This window comes from Bombina bombina, chromosome 7 (genome assembly GCF_027579735.1).
Source record: "Bombina bombina isolate aBomBom1 chromosome 7, aBomBom1.pri, whole genome shotgun sequence".
Classification (NCBI taxonomy): Eukaryota; Metazoa; Chordata; class Amphibia; order Anura; family Bombinatoridae; genus Bombina; species Bombina bombina.
In genome coordinates this window covers 452,093,873-452,117,450 of record NC_069505.1, presented here as the reverse complement: position 1 = coordinate 452,117,450, position 23,578 = coordinate 452,093,873, and the positions used below count along the sequence as shown (strand labels likewise).

The 23,578-nt window shown below is 39.3% G+C and overlaps 1 protein-coding gene across 4 annotated transcripts in view; it reads left to right on the top strand.

The window, feature by feature from the left end:
* The window catches only part of LOC128666692 (gastrula zinc finger protein XlCGF57.1), an 89,218-nt gene extending 70,111 nt beyond the window's left edge, over positions 1 to 19,107 (top strand). For all 4 annotated transcript variants that reach the window (XM_053721430.1, XM_053721431.1, XM_053721428.1 and 1 more), the window contains one exon: positions 17,448 to 19,107. In XM_053721430.1, the coding sequence (XP_053577405.1) occupies positions 17,448 to 18,316 (869 nt within the window). In that variant the 3' untranslated portion in view covers positions 18,317 to 19,107. The remainder of the gene's footprint in view (positions 1 to 17,447) is intronic.
* The last annotated feature ends 4,471 nt before the right edge of the window (positions 19,108 to 23,578 follow it).

The following is a 23,578-nucleotide window of genomic DNA, read 5'->3' as shown; positions in this document are numbered from 1 at the left end:
TCGGTCGTAGAGCTTCATCTCCTACCTCCCTTTTCATATCGACGATATACTCTCACATTTCATTATATCTACTGATAACTGTTTCAGTACTGGTTTGACTATCTGCTATATGTGGATGGGTGTCTTTTGGTAAGTATGTTTTTATTTCTTAAAGACACTCTCAGCTATGGTTTGGCACTTTATGTATTAATGTAACGTTCTAAATATATGTATTGTACTTGTACTTATATTTGCCATGAGTCAGGTTTATGTATATTTCCTTTTGCCACAAAATGCTGATATTTATTGCGTCATTCTTGGCGCGAGAATTTTTTGCCGCGAAGTTATATGCGGTGATGCAAATTTGATATTTCCGATGCCAGGTTTCCTTGCAAAAGGTTGCGTCTGCCATGATGCGAGTTGTGTCATTTCCAGATGTAGTTAGCTCCAAAAAATAATTTGTTGTGCGTCATACTTGGCGCCAAATAATTTTATTATTTATACCCCACTTCCTATATGCCTCTTGCCTTTTTCTATGCTCAGAGGGCTATACTGTTTGCAGTTTTTTTTCCCATTCCTGAAACTGCCATATAAGGAAATTGATCATTTTGCTTTATATGTTGTTTTTTCTCTTACATTTGCAAGATGTCTCAATCTGATCCTGTCTCGGAAACCACTGTTGGAACCCTGCTGCATGATAACAGTTCAACCAAAGCTAAGTGTATCTGTTGTAAGTTAGCGGAGATTATATCTCCAGCTTTAGTATGTAACAGTTGTCATGATAAGCTTTTATATGCAGAGAATGTATTCATCAGTACTAGTACAATGCCTGTTGTTCCTTCAACATCTAATATACATGATATCCCTGTGAATATAAAAGATTTTATTGCTGATGCGATTCAGAAGGCTTTGTCTGCCATTCCGCCTTCTAATAAACGTAAAAGGTATTTTAAAACTTCTCATAAAGATGATGAATTTTCAAATGACCGAAAGCATACTGAATTATCCTCCTCTGATGAGGATCTATCTGATTCAGAAGATCCTTCCTCAGATATTGACACTGACAAATCTACTTATATATTTAAAATTGAGTATATTTGTTCCTTGTTAAAAGAAGTGTTGATTACATTGGATATGGAGGAAACTAGTCCTCTTGATATTAAAACTAGTAAACATTTAAATTCTGTTTATAAACCTCCTGTGGTTACTCCAGAGGTTTTTCCAGTTCCTGATGCTATTTCTGATATGATTTCAAAGGAATGGAATAGGCCTGGTACTTCTTTTATTCCTTCTTCTAGGTTTAAAAAGTTGTATCCTTTGCCAGCAGCCAGATTGGAGTTTTGGGAAAAAATCCCTGTTACGGTACCAACAGTGTACCAAGGGTTAATACCAGGGAACAACGTCCTGCATAGGGAATCAGCAATTCACAAACCAGCCAGTTTTCAGGTTTAAACAGAATGACATTTATTAAAGGCTAGATGCCTAGTATTTATACAGGTTTGACACCCCCCCAGATGGGGGTTGAAAGACTGTTGTACATTACATGGAGGGAACAAGCCCTTTGACATGATACAATAGAATTATATTACTTAAACACTTCAACCACAAGACACTCTTGGCCCTTCTTATCACTTAGGCGTTTTCTCTCTGGAGGTGATCAAACAATAGAATGCTTAGCACTAATTAGATTATAGCTGGAGCCAGCAACTCTGTCTTTAGAAATTAGTTTCTTAGCTAAACACAATTAACTCCTTCAGTCCTGACAGAAGGGTCTGTCACATATCTCCCCCGTTGTGGAACACTCCGGCAGACCCGGCTTGACCCTTTGGCGGGTCAACCTGGGGATGACCGGACTAGGAGGTGGTAGGCATGTCAGTTTGCCAGGACAATCCATCTGTATTCCCGTTATGAGAGAGAATTCCTGTCCATACAAAGAAGGGTTCAACTTCCTCAGTGCCCAGACTAGGGCTAAACAGTCCTTCAAAATCCCATCAGCTTCTTTACGAGTTTTCTGTACCTGCTCTTTATAGGTATCCACAATCCCTTCATACTGACATAGGGTGCCCTTGAGTTGCTGCACCTCACTATGAGCCAGCGTCAGCTTCTCCTCAAGTGTCGCTAAGTTTGTCTTTAAGGTTTCATGTCCCACTCTCAAGCTGGTGTTTTCTGCAGTCTGTCGGTGCAGCTTGTCTAGCAGAGATTCACGTTCTAAACGTGCTTTTTCCTCTGCGCTCCTCTTCTCCTTCATCAGCGCATTGTAACGGGACCTCCACATATCAATAGCGGATAGAGATTTACTGAGCTCAGCGTCCTGGGGCTTAGCAGCAGGTGGGTCAGTCTCTGCTGCACGGATCTGGGCACGGGTAGTCACAGAGTTAACATCAGCGGGACCCATAGGAGCGTAGGCAGAAACAAGGGGGGCCAAGTCATTTCCAAGAAGAACATCAGCAGGTAAGTCCTTCTTGACCCCCACATTCACAGGTCTAGCGCCCACTCCCCAATCCAAATGTACCCTGGCAACAGGTAGGCTGAACACATCGCCCCTTGCTACCCTCACAGCCACAGTGTCTCCAGTGTACTGTTTCTCAGACACCAAGTTCTTTTGAAGCAAGGTCATGGTAGCACCAGTATCCCGTAGACCACTGACCTTCTTCCCATTCACTTTAACCAGTTGCCGGTTATTCCGGTGGGCAGCTTGCACAAGGTCTGCCTCATGTAGGATGCTCCAGCATTCTTGCGCCTCTACGTAGCGGGCCGCAGGCTGAGGATTACGTGGGATTCCGCCGGCAGGTCTTCTCCAGGACTGCGCTTGGTTCGCTGCGTTTAGGGGACACTCTGGTCTTTTGTGCCCTAGTTGCTTACATCCAAAGCATCGAATCGGTTGTGAGTAGCCCCGCAAATTGAACAGGGCTCTCTGAGGGTAGTTCGTGGCCGGAGGCCGTGTGGTATAGCGGTGCGCCGGGGTTTGGTAACCGGCAGCTGCTGGGGTGACTGGGGGTCTGTACTCCACTCTAGCAGGGGGCTTAGTGGTAGCAGTGTCCAGTTTGCGGGCATCCGTATACTCATCTGCCAAGCGAGCCGCTTCCTGCAGGGTGGAGGGTTTACGGTCCCGAACCCACTCTCGAACTCCTGCGGGTAACTTGTCGAAGCAATGTTCCAACAGGAATAGCTGCAGCACCTCTTCCCCAGATATGGCTTGGCACCCCGCTATCCAGTGAGCTGCTGTGCGGTGCACCTTACATGCCCACTCAAGGTAGGAATCTCCAGCTAATTTAACAGTGTCTCTGAACCGCCTCCGGTATGCCTCCGGTGTAACCGCATACCTGGAGAGCAGAGCCTCTTTTACCGTATTATAATCCCTGACTTCCTCATCTGGAATGGCCCGAAAAGCCTCTCTGGCCCGGCCGGATAATTTTCCAGATAATATCGTGACCCAGTCCTCTGCGGGTACCTTGTGTAGTGCACATTGCCTCTCAAAATCCGCAAGGTACCCATCAATCTCTCCTTCTGTTTCCAGGAAGTTTTTAAAAACTGCAAAATTTACTTTTCTCTTTTCCATCTTAGTCAGTATTGTAATAATCCCCCTCTTCCTGAGGTTACTGGCTTGTGTAGTTGCTCTTCTGGGCGATAAGGTTCATTCCGTCGCTGCCACCAATGTTACGGTACCAACAGTGTACCAAGGGTTAATACCAGGGAACAACGTCCTGCATAGGGAATCAGCAATTCACAAACCAGCCAGTTTTCAGGTTTAAACAGAATGACATTTATTAAAGGCTAGATGCCTAGTATTTATACAGGTTTGACACCCCCCCAGATGGGGGTTGAAAGACTGTTGTACATTACATGGAGGGAACAAGCCCTTTGACATGATACAATAGAATTATATTACTTAAACACTTCAACCACAAGACACTCTTGGCCCTTCTTATCACTTAGGCGTTTTCTCTCTGGAGGTGATCAAACAATAGAATGCTTAGCACTAATTAGATTATAGCTGGAGCCAGCAACTCTGTCTTTAGAAATTAGTTTCTTAGCTAAACACAATTAACTCCTTCAGTCCTGACAGAAGGGTCTGTCACAATCCCCAAAGTTGATGGGGCTATTTCTATGTGTATGTGTCAGCCCAAGCAACATCCAATTCTCACCGTTCCCAAAAGCGGAAGTAAAACCTGCCAAAAAGTCATCCAAGTTCCTCCAATAGCAACGGAGTGCCTTAGCAGTGGCAGAATCAAGTCACTCAAGCTAGTAAGCGACAGAACAGAAGAGCAGGCACTGCACAGTGATACTATTAATGTAAAAGTCCAAGTTTATTGGTATATAAATTTTAAAAATCACAGCAAAAAAAACCCCGCTGTAAGCACATAGTTAGAGCCAGGGAAAAGCAGGCAGACAAACGGGTGGCTGACGCCAGGGAAAAGCAGGCAGACAAATGGGTGGCTGCACTGAGCATGTTCTGTTTAAAGGGACAACTTGAATGTGATAGGCCATTGCTTAATGTTAAGCTCCAATCAATTATGCCTAAGCAACAAGTTGAACCTCCCTCAACAGCGATGCTCAGATATAACCACATAAAATTTAAAAGAAACAGATCCTAATGATTACAATACACATATTAATCTCAAAAGATACAAAATATACAATATAATCACAACCATATGTTACATTATGGCTCACAATAGAATGAAAAGGGAAACAGCCCCACAGAAAATAATTTTATAATAATAGAAAGAGTTTAAAGGGCAACTTAGAAATTAACCTACTTATCGATGAAATAGTTAATATCACACTCTCGGTTCATACCCATAGGTGAGCGTCTCTTAAGTTTTAACATTTAAAATAACTCTTTTTTTTTTTTCCAAAATTGTGAATTTATTACCTCCTCTAATGGGGGTGGTGGCTATATCGATGACTTTGATAGTCATGTCCGCTATATTAGTGAAATGATAACCATTAAAATGATTGGCCACCGCCGAATCCTTATTATAATTTTTAACATCTCTAGTGTGTTCACCAAATATTTTGCGGATTTCCCTAGAGGTTTGTCCTGTATATTGATAATTGCATAGATTGCATGTTAAAAGGTAAATAACAAATGTGGTGCCACCATTCGCATAGAAATCAGTTTCAAAACTGTGTCCTGTGCAACTGCTAACAAACTGTTTACCCCTAGATATATGGGGACACGTGACAATTACGTTTCCCACATCTGAAATTGCCTATTTTATTTAACCAATTACGTTTATGGACATTATCTCTAATAACCAAACTGGGTGATAAACTTTGACCAAGGGTTCTGGATTTTTTAAGGACAAATTTAACATTGTTAATGTGTGGTTTTAAAGTGTCATCTCCTGAAAGGATATGTAAATGCTTTTTAAGAATTTTTATGACAACATTATTTTGTTGGGAATATGCAGTGGTAAACACTATGGAGTCCTTAAACTTAGAGTTTATCTTGTTTTCATTATGTTGCCCTTCCCAGTCCATATTTTTTTGTTTTTATTTCTTTTCAACATTTTTCAAGTGAATCTTCTGTAAGCATCAATGTCAAGTACTACTATGCTGCCACCCTTATCCGCATTTTTAATGACAATATTAGTATTGTTTTGAAGGGATTTAACCACTAAATGTTCATTACGGGAAAGATTAAAGGTGGTGCTGCGGATAAGGGTGGCAGCATAGTAGTACTTGACAAAGATGCTTACTTCCTAGAAGCCCATAAACAGCTAATGGACAGTAATGTATATAAAAAACTAACATGTAACCCACTTAATACTTTCAAAAAAACTTAGAACAACTTGTCTATGAGGGTGTAACATTAGGTATATTTAAGGATAGTGACATCAACAATCTTATCCCAGATAACCCTTAACTCCTATCTTTTACCATGTCCCCAAGGTTCACAAGGATCCCCTCCATCCACGGGAAGACCTATAGTCTCGGGGTGGGTTCCTTGTTAGAGCGATTGGGGGCATGGTTAGATGGAATTTGGCAGCCATTAGCTAAAAAACAGTTGTCCTATCTTAGGGATAGTGCCCAACCCCTTCAATCCTTGGAAACTGTAAAGTGGGAAAACTATTTCTCATGGGTAGTCATTGATGTATGTTCTCTGTATACTTGTATTCCACAAAATTTGGGTATACAGGCTGTTGAGTTCTTTTTGGACAGAGAGATGGGTCTAGAAAGCACCACCAGGCACTACATAGGAGATGTATTGAGATTTTTATTGTCTCACAATTACTTTTTGTTTGATGGTGTTTTCTATAACCAAGTTTGTGGCACCGCTATGGGGGCTAAATTTGCCCCTGCGTTTGCGAATTTATATGTATTGTGGTGGGAACTTACCAATATAATATAGTATTGAAAATCCTTGGCTTGAGAACATCCTTTTATATCTCTGCTATATTGATGACCTTTTGGTCATCGTTAAGAAGCCCTAAGATGATATGGAGTTTGAGAAATGTATGGTCTATATAAATAATAACTCTTTTAATCTTCAATTTACATACTTGTATAGTACCCAATAGGTCAATTACCTTGATCTAACACTACAGATTAGTAACAATAATATTGTAACTAAGACCTTCCGTAAGCCTACTGCAGGTAATACAATACTTCATGCCACTTCACAACATCCTAGCCATGTGGTTAAAGCTATACCAAGGGAACAATTCATTAGACTGCGTAGAAATACTAAGTCTAAGTATATGAGTACCAATCCATAGAGCTTAATAATAGGCTGTTACTCAGAGGTTATGGAGAAGATTCACTTGAAAAATGTCAAAAAGAAATAAAAACATATAGTGGAAAACAACAAAAAAATAAGGACTGGGAAGGGCAACATAATGAAAACAAGATAAACTCTAAGTTTAAGGACTCCATAGTGTTTACCACTGCATATTCCCAACAATATAATGTCATAAAAATTCTTAAAAAGCATTTACATATCCTTTCAGGAGATGACACTTTAAAACCACACATTAACAATGTTAAATTTGTCCCTAAAAAATCCAGAACCCTTGGTCAAAGTTTATCACCCAGTTTGGTTATTAGAGAAAATGTCCATAAACTTGGTTAAATAAAATAGGCAATTTCAGATGTGGGAAACGTAATTGTCACGTGTCCCCATATATCTAGGGGTAAACAGTTTGTTAGCAGTTGCACAGGACACAGTTTTGAAATGGATTTCTATGCGAATGGTGGCACCACATTTGTTATTTACCTTTTAACATGCAATCTATGCAATTATCAATATACAGGACAAACCTCTAGGGAAATCCGCAAAATGTTTGGTGAACACACTAGTGATTTTAAGAATTATAATAAGGATTCGGCGGTGGCCATTCATTTTAATGGTTATCATTTCACTAATATAGCGGACATGACTATCAAAGTCATCGATATAGCCACCACCCCCATTAGAGGAGGTAATAAATTCACAATTTTGGAAAAAAAGAGTTATTTTGGATGTTAAAACTTAAAACACGCTCACCTATGGGTATGAACCGAGAGTGTGATATTAACTATTTCATCGATAAGTAGGTTAATTTCTAAGTTGCCCTTTAAACTCTTTCTATTATTATAAAATTATTTTCTGTGGGGCTATGTTTCCCTTTTCATTCTATTGTGAGCCATAATGTAACATATGGTTGTGATTATATTGTATATTTTGTATTTTTTTAGATTAATATGTGTATTGTAATCATTAGGATCTGTTTCTTTTAAATTTTATGTGGTTACATCTGAGCATCGCTGTTGAGGGAGGTTCAACTTGTTGCTTAGGCATAATTGATTGGAGCTTAACATTAAGCAATGGCCTATCACATTCAAGTTATCCCTTTAAACAGAACATTCTCAGTGCAGCCATTATGTCTATGAATAAGCGCCACTAGGGGGCGTGAAACGCGTCAGACTCCCGTGTTTGTTTGTCTGCCTGCTTTTCCCTGGCTCTTACTATGTGCTTACAGCGTTTTTTTTTGCTGTGATTTTTAAAATTTATATATCAATAAACTTGGACTTTTACATTAATAGTATCACTGTGCAGTGCCTGCTCTTCTGTTCTGTCGCTATTTCTACTCTTGCCAAACGTAATACTATCCCTATGGAAGATAGTACTTCCTTTAAGGATCCTTTAGATAGGAAACTTGAATCTTATCTAAGGAAAGCTTATTTATTTTCTGGCTATCTTCTCAGGCCGGCAATTTCTATAGCTGATGTTTCAGCTGCATCAACCTTCTGGTTGGAAAGCTTAGCGCAACAGGAAACAGATTCTGATTTTTCCAGCATTGTTTGCTTGCTTCAACATGCTAATCATTTTATCTGTAATGCTATTTTTCATATAATCAAAATTGATGTTAAATCTATGTCTTTAGCTATTTTAGCTAGAAGAGCTTTGTGGCTCAAATATTGGAATGCTGACATGGTATATAAGTCTAGATTGCTATCTATTTCTTTCCAAGGTAACAATTTATTTGGTTCTCAGTTGGATTCCATTATTTCAACTGTCACTGGGGGGAAGGGAGTTTTTTTACCTCAGGATAAAAGATTTAAAGGTAAATCTAAAGCTTCTAATCGTTTTCGTTCTTTTCGACAGAATAAGGAACAGAAACCAAATCCTTCCCCCAAGGAATCTGGTTCCAATTGGAAGCCTTCTTCATGTTGGAATAAATCCAAGCCTTTTAAGAAACCAAAGCCAGCCCCCAAGTCTGCATGATGGTGCGGCCCTCATTCCAGTTCAGCTGGTGGGGGGGCAGATTAAAAATTTTCCTGAACATTTGGGCAGATTCTGTCCAAAATCATTGGATTCAGAGCATTGTCTCTCAAGGGTATCGAATAGGATTCAGAATAAGACCTCCTGTGAGAAGATTTTCTCTCACGCGTTCCAGCAAATCTAGTGAAGGCTCAGGCTTTTCTGAAGTGTGTTTCAGATCTAGAGCTTTCAGGGGGTAATTATACCAGTTCAGTTTCATGAACAGGGTCTGGGGTTTTATTTAAATCTATTCATTGTCCCAAAGAAAGAAAATTCATTCAGGACAATTCTGGATCTGAAAATTTTGAATCGTTTTGTAAGAGTGCCAACTTTCAAAATGGTGACTATAAGGACTATTTGGACGATAGCTTGGTACTAGCTCAGTCTTTACATTCTGCAGAATCTCACACAAATCAACTAGTGTTGTTTCTTCAAAGACATGGTTGGAGGATCAATTTACCAAAAAGTTCCTTGATTACTCAGACAAGGGTTACCTTTTTAGGTTTTCAGATAGATTCAGTGTCCATGACTCTTGTCTCTAACAGACAAGAGACAAATAAAATTGGTTTCAGCTTGTCGGAACCTTCAGTGGCTTTGTGCCTGGAAGTTTTAGATCTCATGACTGCAGCATCGGACGCGATCCCCTTTGCTCGTTTTCATATGAGACCTCTCCAGCTTTGTATGCTGAATCAATGGTGCAGGGATTATACAAAGATATCACAATTAATATCCTTAAATCCCAACTTTCGACTCTCTGTCTTGGTGGTTAGATCACCATTGTTTAATTCAAGGGTCCTCTTTTGTTCATCCTACCTGGACTGTAATCACAAAAGATGCAAGTCTTTCAGGTTGGGGAGCTGTCTGGGGATCTCTGACAGCACAAGGGGTTTGGAAATCTCAAGAGGCAAGGTTACCAATCAATATTTTAGAACTCCATTTGAACCTATACATGGTTTGGACCTCCAACTTTTATCTTTGAAGGTTCTTTTTCTTTTGGCCATTTCTTCAGCTAGAAGAGTTTCCGAAATTGTGGCTTTATCCTGTAAACCTCCTGTCTGATTTTTCATCATTACAACACACTATTCCTTTCTTTCCAGCATAATATCTACTGATACTATTAACAATTGTGGTCCCCTCTTTATGCTCAGCTCCTAACAATCTCAAAGAGCATCTTCTTCACAAACTTGATCTTGTGGGGGCACTAATCGACACAAAAGTTTGAACTTTCTTCTTCTTTGTTTGATTTTTTTTTTTTTAGGACCTCACAAGGGACATAAAGCTACAGATTATTATTATTAGTTATTTGTAGAGCACCAACAGAAACCACAGTGCTATAAACATAAGTATGATATTCAAGGTAACATTTATAGGGATCAAATGGGTAGAGGGCCCTGCCTAGAGTCGCACTTTTGTAGTCGGCTCTTAAAGGGACAGCCAAGTCAGAAAAAAACTTTCATGATTCAAATAGGGCATGTAATTTTAAATAACTTTCCAATTTACTTTTATCACCAGTTTTGCTCTTTTCTCTTGGTATTCTTAGTTGAAAGCTAAAACTAGGAGGTTCATATGCTAATTTCTTATACCTTGAAGGCCGCCTGTAATCTAAATGCATTTTGACAGTCTTTCACCACTAGAGGGCATTAGTTCATGTGTTTCATATAGATAACATTGAGCTCATGCATGTGAATTTACCGAGGAATGAGCACTGATTGACTAAAATGCAAGTCTGTCAAAAGAACTGAAATAAGGGGGCAGTCTGCAGAGGCTTAGATACAAGGTAATTACAGAGGTAAAATGTTTATTATAACTGTGTTGCTTATGCAAAACTGGGGAATGGGTAATTAAGGGATTATCTATCTTTTAAAACAACAATAATTCTGGTGTTGACTGGCCCTTTAAGAAGGCGATCTACAAACAGCTGGGCTAATAAGCTTACATGCTAAGGGGGTTCAAGAGTATAACAAAGGAGGAGAGGATCTGGGGTTAGGAAAGGTTAGTGTAGGTTGCATGTATCCCTGAACAGTCTTTAGGGAGCGCTTGAAGCTTTCAAAACTAAGGGAGGGTCTTGTGGAGCGAGGCTTAGGTGCTGTAGAGTCAAAGTAAAACCTATGTTACAACATGGCGCTGCAGAGAATACAGGTGGCTTAACTGGAAAATTTAAAAATGTTAAATTTGTGATATAGTATTGTTTTACTTTTTATATGTAGCACTCACATTGCTTTAATGTTACCTTTTAAATAATACACATTTCTCTCCTAAGATATGGTGAGTCCACAGGAACATCAATTACTGTTGGGAATATCACTCCTGGCTAGCAGGAGGAGGCAAAGAGCACCAAAGCAAAGCTGTTAAGTATCACTTCCCTTCCCACAGTCCCTAGTCATTCTCTTTGCCTTCAGTGCAAGGAGAAGGTGAAGTTTTAGTGTCTGAAGAAGATTGGATTTTTTTCACATCAATCAAGATTTTATTATTTTGAATGCCAGAGTAGGTTTACTCTGAACTTCCTCTCTAGATTGGGTCTAGCTGTACTCCACGTTAGTCTCTTCAGTATGGCAGTGGTGGCTTTAAAGCAGTTAAGAACTTGTGAGGTGGGCCTTACTACGTTTTCCTAACATATTTGCTGCCATAGTATTGAAAGCCAGAGTAGGTTTGCTCTGTTCTTTATTTTTTCTACCAGTCTCTGTGAGGAGTGGCATCCTCTCACACTGTGTAAGCTGTCCTCCTGCCGGACGGCTAGATGGAGATAAGTGCTGGATCTTCTATGTTTGGGGGACATGTACTTCTGAAATTATTATGCTGCATTATATCTGGGACATATATATCCTGGGGAAGGATATTCTTGGCAGGACGCAGGCACTGAGTGTGACTAAAAGAGACTAGGGGGTTAATTCTTTATGGGTTAAGTATTCCCTGAATTGGTTATTCGTCATGTGGGTAGATGATCATTAATTTTATTGATTCCTCTATTTTTTATGTGGTGTTTGCTTTCGCATTATCCTTTTAAAATTATATGTTCCAATCGGATGCTTCTGAGTGCGCCTTAATATTCTTATCTTGAAGTTTTGTAAGAGCGGCACGATTGTTTTTAAATTATTAAGAGTACTGTCAGACTAAAGGCTGGCACAGATGTTTTACTGTAGCTCAGCGGATCTTGTTTGATAGAATGTGGCAGTTAGATTAACTGCGCGCTTCATTTCTGTACTATGCCTCTGTTTCCGCATGGCAGGGAAGCGCCATTTTTGGCTCTCTCTGAGCCGGTAATGTGACTACGCCCCCTTCTCTTCTCCATCAGATCGGAGCGATGTGTCTGTGGATACAGAGGTTTCCGTGCCACGGAAGAGCTTCTTTTAAATTGCGAAGCCATTACCTGAATCTTGAACGGGATGTTGGCAATAATTCCTTGAGATTTTTCTATGTTGATTTACAGTCACTACCCTGTGACCATTAGAGGGCGCTAAAGTTTTTTTGTTATATGATAAATGGCGCTGACATCCCCTATACATTTTTTAAGGGAAGTTTTTATGTATCAACTGATGTTGGCAATAATATTTTATGGTTTACAAGCCTAAGATTTGAGACATACTGTTCTGGAACAGAGGCCTGTTCCTTTAAATTTTATGTTTTTTGTCTTTTGAGATACTGAGAATATAGTGTGTCTAATAACTCTTCTGTCAGGTATATATCTAAATGCCAGATCATGGGTGTCTCTGTTTTATTATATAGGCTGGTTATGCCCTGTGGCACTTTTTTGTTTACTATATACAATTCCGTGCTGCATAACTATAAATTATTTATCTCTGAGTCACTGTCTCTTAGGATGATGCTGTTTAGGCAATGCCACAGTTTTCTCCTTTTACGTCTCAAGCCTCAATGGCGTCAAATGCAGTGCACTGCGGTTCCTTTCTATCTCCTGGAGGAGTTGTTTGCCTGCAGAATTTGCTGTCCAGATATCGTATGCGGTATCTATGTCTTTATCTGCTTTTCCTATACTAAGGGAAATCACAAGAGGAACATTAGAGATTCAGATAGTTTGGTTTCTGTCCCGCCTGCTGCTACTTAGGTTGCCTTCCTCATAGGTCTGAGGAGGAGGATATGTCGGTAGCCTCTGAGGGTGAGACCTCAGATTTGGACAGTATAATTCCTTCATCTGATACTGAAGTGGTATCCTTTAGACTTATGCCTGAACACCTCGTGTAATGTTAAAGGAGGTTTTGGCTACTCTGGACGACTTAGATATTTTGTCATTGTAAACCCAAGAATATCTAGTAAATTTAATATTTGCTGGAATTCCTTTGTGGAAGTGTTTCCTGTTCCAGACCGTGCTAAGGGATTTTTTCCACAGGAATGAGAGAAGTCAGGAATTCCTTTTTCTTTCTCATGTCTTACCAAGATGTTTTTCCTGTCCCCTTTAAATATATTGGCGCACGGTGCCTATAGTAGAAGGAGCTTTTCTACTCTAGTTAAGAAACTTCTATTCCTATAGCAGATTGCTGCTCCTTTAAGGATCAATGGATAAGCTGGAAACTTATATTGCAGTTTGTATGTCCACTGGATCATGTGCGGCATCCTTTGGGTGCAGCACCCTGTCTGATACCTTTTTTTGGTAAAGGCTTCTTTGGAGGAGACCCAGGACAGAAATTGGCTCTTAAACTAGCTAATTCATCCCTTCTATTGCTTCCATGCAAGTCATTTGACTGGGTGCCAAGATATCTGGCTTTGCTGTACTAGCCTTCTGGACGTTGTGGATCGTGTTTTGATTGGATTTTTTCAAAGACAAAGCTTCTAACGCTTCTTACAAGGGTGGGACCTTGTCTAGTCCTGGTCGGACAGAAATGAAAAAGGGTCTTTTAACTAAGCAGCTTAGACCTTAAGGACGTCGGAATAAAGTCTTGCTGCTGGGTTTAATTCAGCACGAGGGCTTGCCCCCAATCATGGATTGCATATGTGTGACCCTGTTTTCTCTTCAGCGTGGATACGAGATGTCCCAGTTGGACTGTGGTCATTGCATCTCAAGAGTTACTTATACCTTCCTTTTTGAAACAGGTTCCTCCTCTCGTGTTTATCTTCAGTCCAGATTAAAGACCGGCAATTTTGCTTGCGTTTGGACTTAAAGTATCTCTGCAAGTTTTTCTCAGGATACCGTTCTTCAAATAGGAAACTATTTGTTTCTTTTTTCCCTGGTCTAGAAGGGTCAGTTCTTCCGACCATAGACCTAGAGGATGCGTATTTCAAGTTCCTGAAATTTGCTTTTCTGAAAGACTTTTCAGTTTTGTGGCCTTGACACAGTTCCCTGATTTGTATCCCTCTGGGCAGTGTTCAGTTGTTGGGGTATTAAGGGGGCGCCCTTCCTTGAGACTTTTTGTTTCAGGCGCCATAATGTTAATAGACAATATCTCATTCAGAGATCGTATTGTCTTTTCCATGCTTCACATGTTGGATAGTGAGTCTGGAAATTGTTCCCTTGTTCCAGCTACAGGGGTAGTTTTCTTAGGAACCATAATATTCCTTTTCTTCAATATTTTTCTGACAGAGACCAGAAAATCAGAGATTTTCTCCAATTATTTTTCTCTGAGTTTTATGTTCGGCCCTTAGTGGCTCTACGGTTGAAGGTATTTGGTCTAATGGTCGTCTCCATTGACGTATTCCCCTTGTTCGGCCCCATTTGAGAGCTCTGTAGTGTGTGTGCTCAACAATGGCATGGGACCATACGGATCTGTTTCATAGGATAGATCTAGTTCAGTCAACAAGGGATTCTCTCTTGTGATGGTTTTTCTTATTAATTTCTGTCTCAGGGCGCATGCTTCTGAGATCTTCCTGGGTGATTTTGACCACGGACACCAGCTTGCTGGACTGGGGAGCAGTCTGGGACTCGATAAGCGTGCAGCGACACTGGACTCAGGAAGAGCCTGCTTTCCCCATTAACATATTGGATTGGCTTTGGTTGTCCTTAGCCCGGTGTTTAAGGGTCCAATCAGACAACATAACCTCGGCGGATTACAGATTGTTCCGTGGGCGGAAGCTCACAATTGCTGTCTATCTGCTATCCACGTTAAGGAGTGGTCTCCTGGGAAGTGGATTCCTTGAGCAAACAGACTTTTTCATTGCGGGGAGTGGGAGCTCCATCCGGAAGTGTTCTCCAGTTTAAATTATCAAATCGGGGTACCGGAATTGGATCTGATGGCATCTCGACAGAACGCCAAGCTTCCAAATTACGGTTTGAGGTCAAGGGATCCTCAGGCCTTCCTAATAGATGTTTTGGCAATTCCTTGGAACTTCAGGTTGGCATACCTTTTTCCTCCGTTTGCTCTCCTTCCGCGAGTCATTGCTCAGATTAAGCAGGAGAAAGCATCAGTGTTTCTAATAGCTCCTGCGTGGCCTCGCAGGATCTTGTATCCTTTAGGGTCCTTTTCTTCATCCAAATCTCATTTCTCTGAAGCTTTCTGCTTGGAGATAAAACGCTTAATTTTATCTAAGCGTGGTTTTTACGAGTTGATCATTGAGACCATGATTCAGGCTTGTAAGCCTGTTACTAGAAAGATTTACCATAAGATATGGTGTAAATATCTTTATTGGTGTGAATCCAAGGGTTACTCTTGGAGTTGAGTCAGGATTCCAAGAATTGTATCCTTTTTCCAGGAAGGTTTGGAGAAGGGTTTGTCTGTCAGTACTCTGAAGTGTCAGATTTCTGCTCTATCTATTTTGCTGCACAAGCGCCTGGCAGGTGCGCCAGATGTGCAATCTTTTTGTCAGGTCTTGGTCAGATTCAGGCCTGTGTTTAAATCTGTTGCTCCACCTTGGAGCCTTAACCTTGTACTCAGAGTTTTGCAACAGGCTCCGTTTGAGCCATTGCATTCCATAGATATTAAATTGTTATCTTGGAAGGTTTTGTTTCTTACTGCTATCTCTTCTGCTCAGAGGGTTTCAGAACGCTCAGCTTTGCAGTGCGATTCTCCTTATCTCATATTTCATGCAGATAAGGCTGTCCTTCGTAGCAAGTCTGGTTTTCTTCCTAAGGTTGTTTAAGATAGAAATATTAATCAGGAAATTGTTGTTCCTTTTTTCTGTCCTAATCCCTCTCATAAGGAACGTTTGTTGCACAACCTAGATGTTGTGCATGCTCTTAAATTCTATTTGCAAGTGACTAAGGACTTTCGCCAGTCTTCTGCTTTGTTTGTTTGTGTTTCTGGGAAACGTAAAGCTCAGAAAGCTAATGCTACTTCTCTTTCTCTCTGGTTGAGAAGTATTATTTGTTTGGCGTATGAGACTGCTGGACAGCAGCCTCCTCAGATAATTACAGCTCATTCTACAAGGGCTGTTTCTTCTTTTTGGGCTTTCAAAAATGAGGCCTCTGTGGAACAGATTTGCAAGGCTGCAACTTGGTCATCTTGTCCCTCCCTAATCTTCTGTGTCCTCTAGCTTGGGTATTGATTCCTAACAGTAATTGATGATTCCGTGGACTCACCATATCTTAGGATAGAACACAAAATGTATGCTTACCTGATATATTTTTTTCTTTCTGGATATCGTGAGTCCACAGCCCTGCCGTTTATTTTAAGACAGTTATTTTTGTCTCAACCTCAGGCACCTCTTCACCTTGTGTTGCTTCTTTTTTTCTCCATTTTCCTTCAGTCGATTGACTGGGGATTGTGGGAAGGGAAATGAAACTTAACAGCTTTGCTGTGGTGCTCTTTGCCTCCTCCTGCTGGCCAGGAGTGATATTCCCAACAGTAATTGATGACCCCGTGGACTCACCATATCCGGAAATAAATTTATCAGGTAAGCATAATTTTGTTTTTTTTGTGAGATTGGTATATAGTTTTAATGTCTCCTTAACTCCTTTTTTTTTTTTTGGCAAACAGGTGTTACATCATCATGTGGCCACTCCAAAACTTCTTTTGAATTTTTGGGTCTTCTTTGTTTTTTAACTAATTTGCCAGCCCTGCAGTACCGATACAAAAAATACACTCATTTATGTATAAACCAACCTTTGCAGGATTACTCTATATTATTTTAAATTGAGATCACACAAACATAAAAACAATACTGGCCTTGCTTCATTTCATGCTTGAAGCCAACCCAGAGATGATATGAGAGTAATGCCTTGGAGTGGGCTTTTTAAGGAATTCTGGTTTTGAGGGGCCATGGAACTTTCCAAAAGCATTGGTGACTTTGGAGGTTTGGAATAAAGTGAGGCAGAAATTTTAAATAGGTACACTTTGCATTAGTTCAGGAAAAAAAGTTTGTTAAATATTTTTTAAATAAACTTTCATACCACTTTATGAATTATTGGTCATAAGCTTAAATAATTTCCATTTAAATGAATATGGTGCCTACAGATCCAACTTTCCACCATGTAGTGAAGAGAAAACAAGCTTTACAAAGCCAATAGGAGTGCAAAAAACTAAAGCAACATTTGTGCACACAAGCAATAGTTATAAAATGTAGTTGTGTGACTGGTCATTATATTATTTACATGTTATGTGAACAGCATTTTAAAAGCACAAAATATTTTTTAATTACGTTACAGAATTCCAGAATTATGTTTTCTGCTTATGTTTACTACATAGATATTTTAAACATTATACATTAGTTTTTATATAAAAACGATAATCTACAAGTAAAAAACATGTTTTATAAATGCGACATTCTAAACAAATAAAGCTGAATGCTTTAATGTCATTCATAAATAACATTATTACCTTTTGTGTCTTATCAACAGGTGAATTCACAATCTGCAATAATCCTAGTCGCGATCAGAGTACTGATACTTCTTTCACTCTTCTTCAAAATCAAAGAAGCCATGAAGAAAATGTATGTCTTGAATGCGGGAAATGTTTTACTACGAAATCAACTCTTGTTGGCCATCTGAAAATTCACACAGGAGAGAAAGCATTTTCTTGTTCTCAGTGTGGGAAATGTTTTACTTTAAAATCATCTCTTAATAGGCATCAGAAAGTTCATTCAGGGGAAAAAGAATTTTCATGTTCTGAATGTGGAAAATGTTTTGCTCTGAAATCATCACTTATTAGACATCAGATCGTTCATACAGGGGAAAAAGGATTTTCGTGTTCTGAATGTGGAAAATGTTTTAACAGGAAATCATACCTTATTGACCATTTTAAAATTCATAGAGGAGAGAAAGCATTTTTATGTTCTGAATGTGAGAAATGTTTCATTTTAAGATCAGATCTTATTAGGCATCAAAAAATTCATACAGGGGAGAAAAAATTTTCATGTTCTGACTGTGGTAAATGGTTTACCACAAAATCATATCTTATTGAACACCTGAAAATTCACAAAGGAGATAAATCATTTTCATGTTCTGACTGTGGGAAATGTTTTACTCTGAAATCATATCTTATTGTTCATCAGAAAATTCATACAGGGGAGAAAGCATTTTCATGCTCTGATTGTGGGAAATGTTTTAACCGTAAGTCAAATCTTATTGTTCATCAGAAAACTCATGCAGGGGAGAGAGCATTTTCATGTTCTGAATGTGGGAAATGTTTTACTCAGAAATCAAATCTTAATACTCATCAGAAAATTCATACTAAAAGAAATCTGGGAAATCAGAGGTTAACCTCTTAAGTACAGAAGGTGACACGTAGTTGTCATCCGTACAATACCTAAAGTGGTGATGATTGCTGCATGTCGTCCTCTAGGGATGTTCTTTGAGGCTCATTCTGCACCTCAAGTGATTACAAGGTGGATCAGTGTGTTTGTCATCCCTAGGGGGGATCCAGGGTCCCTATATAGGTCTGAATAGTCAAAGGATCACCTGGCATATAAAAATGTGTATTTCTTTGAGTATAGGTTCATGGAAGCCTCCAAGTGCAGATCAAAATGATATACATATACCCAAAGGTCCTTATTTATATGTTGATAAACCCTTATTGCAATTTAGTCACTGTTGAGGGCATTATAGTCAGGTGATCACTGAGGTGCCATTGTTTCCCTAGCTGGAATTCTATACCAGGTGTATAGATGTACAAGGTGAGCCCCTACGTTAACATTAAATGTTTAAAAGGCATCCAAAAGCACTTGTCTGGATTAGGATAGCCTCCCTGGCTGCATGAAATGCATTTTGCTGATATATATATATATATATATATATATATATATATATATATATATATATATAAAAACACTGAATTTTTCTCTGTTAGTGCTATGTTATATAATACAATTATAGGTCTACTAAAGCTTATGTGGGTTTCTCACTGAAAAATTACTTCCAGCAGCATCTAAACGATCAGAAATGGCTCAGTGCACGGGTGTGAAATGGTTACAGCAGCTAAGGGGTTAGCTGGACATTAAACATTTTTAGATTGTTCTGTAAAATATTTTAATTTTCTGTAATAAAACTACTTTGCAATATTGTTTATTTATTCTGTCGCCATTTCCTGAAAATTGTGGGATTTTTAATTCCCATGAGTTTTTATAAAGTAATGGGAGCTGCCATATTAAAACCTCTCTCTAATCTCTTCTGCGGAAGCTAATGAAGGACAGATAAAGCAAACAATCTATGTCAAATAAATAGTTACTTTAAAGGGACAGTGTAATCCAGTATTTTCTCCTTTTTAATGTGTTTACAGTTATCCACTTTACCCACTGGAGTGTGTTAAATTATTTACAAATAGCTCCTTGATCTCTATTTTCTTATTTGAAATAGCTGAGTTTGCCTATTGTATTCCTGCTCATACTGACCATTTCTGAACTTTAAAGGGACAGTCAAGTCCAAAAAAAACTTTCGTGACTTTACCTTTATCACCAATTTTGCTTTGTTCTCTTGGTATTCTTAGTTGAATGCTAAACCTTGGAGGTTCATATGCTAATTTTTTAGACCTTAAAGGCCGCCTCTAATCTGAATGCATTTGGACAGTTTTTCACCACTAGAGGCCGTTAGTTCATGTGTTTCATGTACATACATTGAGCTCATGCACGTAAATTTACAGAGGAGTCAGCACTGATTGGCTAAAATGCAAGTCTGTCAAAAGAACTGAAATAAAGGGGCAGTCTGCAGAGATTTAGATACAAGGTAATTACAGAGGTAAAAAGTGTATTTATATACCAGTGTTGGTTGTGCAAAACTGGGGAATGGGTAATAAAGGGATTATCTATCTTTTTAAACAACAAAAAATCTGGTATTGACTGTCCCTGGTTACAAAACATAATGCATACAAGAAGATTTAGATAAAATAATGCTCCCAGTGGGGGATGTGACAAAGAAGGTAAACTAAGTGCAGCCACCAATCAGCAAACGCTACCCAGGTGCTGAACAAAAAATGGGCTGGCTTGTAATCTTTGCATTCCTGCTTTTTCAAATAAAGATACCAAGAGAACGAAGAAAAATTGACAATAGGAGTGAATTAGAAAGTTGCTTGAAATTGCTGCTCTGTCTTTTATTATTATTATCAGTAATTTGAAGAGTGCCAATAGATTCTGCAGCGCTATAAACATATACAAGATAACATTTATAGGGATCAAATGGGTAGGGGGCCCTGCTGAGAGTTGCACTGTTATGAAGGTGATCTACAAACAGCTGGGCTCATAGGCTTACATGCTAAGTGGTTCAAGGGGAAAGCAATTAAGTTAGGAAAGGTTAGTGTTGGCTGTATGCATCCCTGAACAGTAGAGTCTTTAGGGAGCGATTGAAGCTGTTAAAATTAGAAGAGGGTCTCGTGGAGCGAGGCAGAGAGTTCCACAAGATGGGAGCCAGTCTGGAGAAGTTCTGTAAACGGGAGTGTGAGGCAGTAACAAGAGAGGAGGAGAGTAGGAGGTCATGAGCAGAGCGAAGGGGATGGGAGGAAGAGTATCTGGAGAAAAGGTCTGAGATATAGGGGGAGCAGTGCAGTTGAGGGCTTTGTATGTCAGAGTGAGGATTTTGTGTTTAGTCCTGGAGGCAAGAGGAAGCCAGTGAAGGGATTGGCAGAGAGGAGCAGCAAATGAAGAGCGACGTGTAAGGAAGAATCATGAAAGAAAAAATGTGCGTCCAGTGTCCCTTTAAGTGCATCTTTATTACATGAACTGAATTCCATCTAAAATATTACTAACATTCCCGATCTGTTTATACAAAGGGGAAAATTTACCATCACTTTAACAGGAACAGGACTATGTGTAAATAATTAGACAGGTAACATAATGAGGTATCCTCTCCCTACAATATCAGTTCACTGTATTGGGTTGTGGTTTCAGTTAGCAGAAACAGCTATTTCATATACAAAACTATACCCAAAGGAACAATTTTCCATACATTTTAAATGCTGCAGTTTATATGACAAGTATCTGAAAACACAATAAACCAATTTAACAATACATTGTCTCTTTAACATCGCTTGCCTCCTTTGTAATGAACACTTTATCCATAATTGTCCTCAGCAGATACGATTATATAAGGGAAACCTATATTTCAAAATTGCAGAGCCTATTATTTTAGAAATTATAGTACTTTATATTAGCTAAAAACTTACACTTATTACTTCAGTATTTAAACTACTTGCATGATTCAGACAGAACGTGTAATTAAAAAAAAAGTTTACTCTTATCCTTGAAAAAGATGACTGACATCAGCGAAACGTACGTTGGATGTTTTTTGGAGGACTACGGACATTTGTGTCATTAAACAAAGGAGTGATTTGGCATACCAATGTAATTGTTGCTCTTGCCTTCCCTGCGGCTTGTGACCGAGCTGAAAGCGGTGATTGTTGCATATCATATACTTTGTGACATTAGTTTCTATGGAAGTCCTTGTGTTTTAATAAATTTGTTTTAAATTTTACCTTAGAGTTCCTGACTATCCTTGGGAGCCGACGGGCTTTGTACCTGACAGCTTTTTTTACTTAGAGCTGCGTTATAGCTTTAAAAGTGTTAGCACCTGTCCAACAGAGTACTATTGTATGTCTCTCCTTGTCCTGTGAGGTGTATGAATATCACTGCAATCAACTTTTGGGGAGACTCTTTTCTCTTAAACCTTGTTTCTATGGACTATTTCTGCTGATCTATTATGGACTCCCTACATATTCTTATTGGGGTTGTATACACTTAAGTTTTTAGATTTATTTTGTAATTTTTGTGTTTTAAAGGGACAGTTAACTCAAAAATGTTCTCTCCTTTAATTTGTTCCCAATGATCCACTTTACCTGCTGGAGTGTATTAAATTGTTTACAAGTATTGACATTAACTTGATATTGGTATTTGAAATAGTTGATTTAACCTGTGGAATCCCCACCCATCCTGAAAGTTTTTAGCCTCAAGGCCAAGCTGTGTTAGCACAACCAGTAGAAGAAATTACACTCCCAGTGGGTTATAGAAGAGATAAGGTAATAAAATTATAATTTCTCTTGCAAGGTGTATCCAGTCCACGGATTCATCCTTTACTTGTGGGATATTCTCATTCCCTACAGGAAGTGGCAAAGAGAGCACACAGCAGAGCTGTCCATATAGCTCCCCCTCTAGCTCCACCCCCCAGTCATTCTCTTTGCCGGCTCTAAGCACTAGGGTCTCTCTACGGGAGGGTAAAGTGAATGTGGTGTTAGAATTGTAGTTTTATATCTTCAATCAAAAGTTTGTTATTTTTAAATGGTACCGGTTTGTACTATTTACTCTCTAGCAGAAAAGTGATGAAGATTTCTGCTGAGAGGAAAATGATTTTAGCATGTTGTAACTAAAATCCACTGCTGTTCCCACACAGGACTGAGGAGTATCAGAAAACTTCAGTTGGGGGGAACAGTTTGCAGGCTTGACTGCAATGAGGTATGTTCAGTCATTTATTTCTAGACAAGACTGAGATAATGCTAGAAGACTGACAAGATCCCCATGTGGGGAGGGTAAGCTATGTTCTGAGACTTAGTATAGAATTGAATGCTTACATAACAGGGCTAATTAGGCTGGTTGACACTAATTCAGGGCAATCGATTATTTAAGAAATACTCGTTGGAGACACTTTTTTAAGCACTTTGGAGTGTTTTCTGGGGTTATTATCCACATGGCAAAAATTTAATCACTTATAAGTGATTTTTGTAGGCCTTACAACTCCGGAGTGGAGTGGGAGGGGCCTAATTTTGCGCCTCATATGCGCAGTTAGAATTGAAAGACAGTTCAGGCTGCTTCACATGGAGGGTCCAGCTGCTGATTGAGGGCCTCAAAGAAGCTTTTTCCCCCAAATCTGATCCCTAAGGGCAGGTAGGGCCACAGCAGTAAGCTGTGGCAAGGTGCTGTAGTTATTTAACCGTTTGCTGGCTTTAGGCTGCTCCGGTTTGGGCATTAAGGGGTTAATCGTTCTGCAAATTGTGGTGCAATCATATTAAAGCCTTAGGTACATACTGTGAAAATTTCAGAAGGATTGCTGCATTTTTCACTGTTTTGTAAAATTGTGTGCTCTTTTTATTTCTTAAAGGCACAGTAACGTTTTTTTCAAATTGTGTTTTCTTTCATGTAATTAGCAAGAGTCCATGAGCTAGTGACGTATGGGATATACATTCCTACCAGGAGGGGCAAAGTTTCCCAAACCTCAAAATGCCTATAAATACACCCCTCACCACACCCACAATTCAGTTTAACGCATAGCCAAGAAGTGGGGTGATAAGACAAATGTGCGAAAGCATAAAAAATAAGGAATTGGAATAATTGTGCTTTATACAAAAAAATCATAACCACCACAAAAAAGGGTGGGCCTCATGGACTCTTGCTAATATGATAGAAATTAATTTATCAGGTAAGTTCTTACATAAATTATGTTTTCTTTCATGTAATTAGCAAGAGTCCATGAGCTAGTGACGTATGGGATAATGAATACCCAAGATGTGGATCTTCCACGCAAGAGTCACTAGAGAGGGAGGGATAAAATAAAGA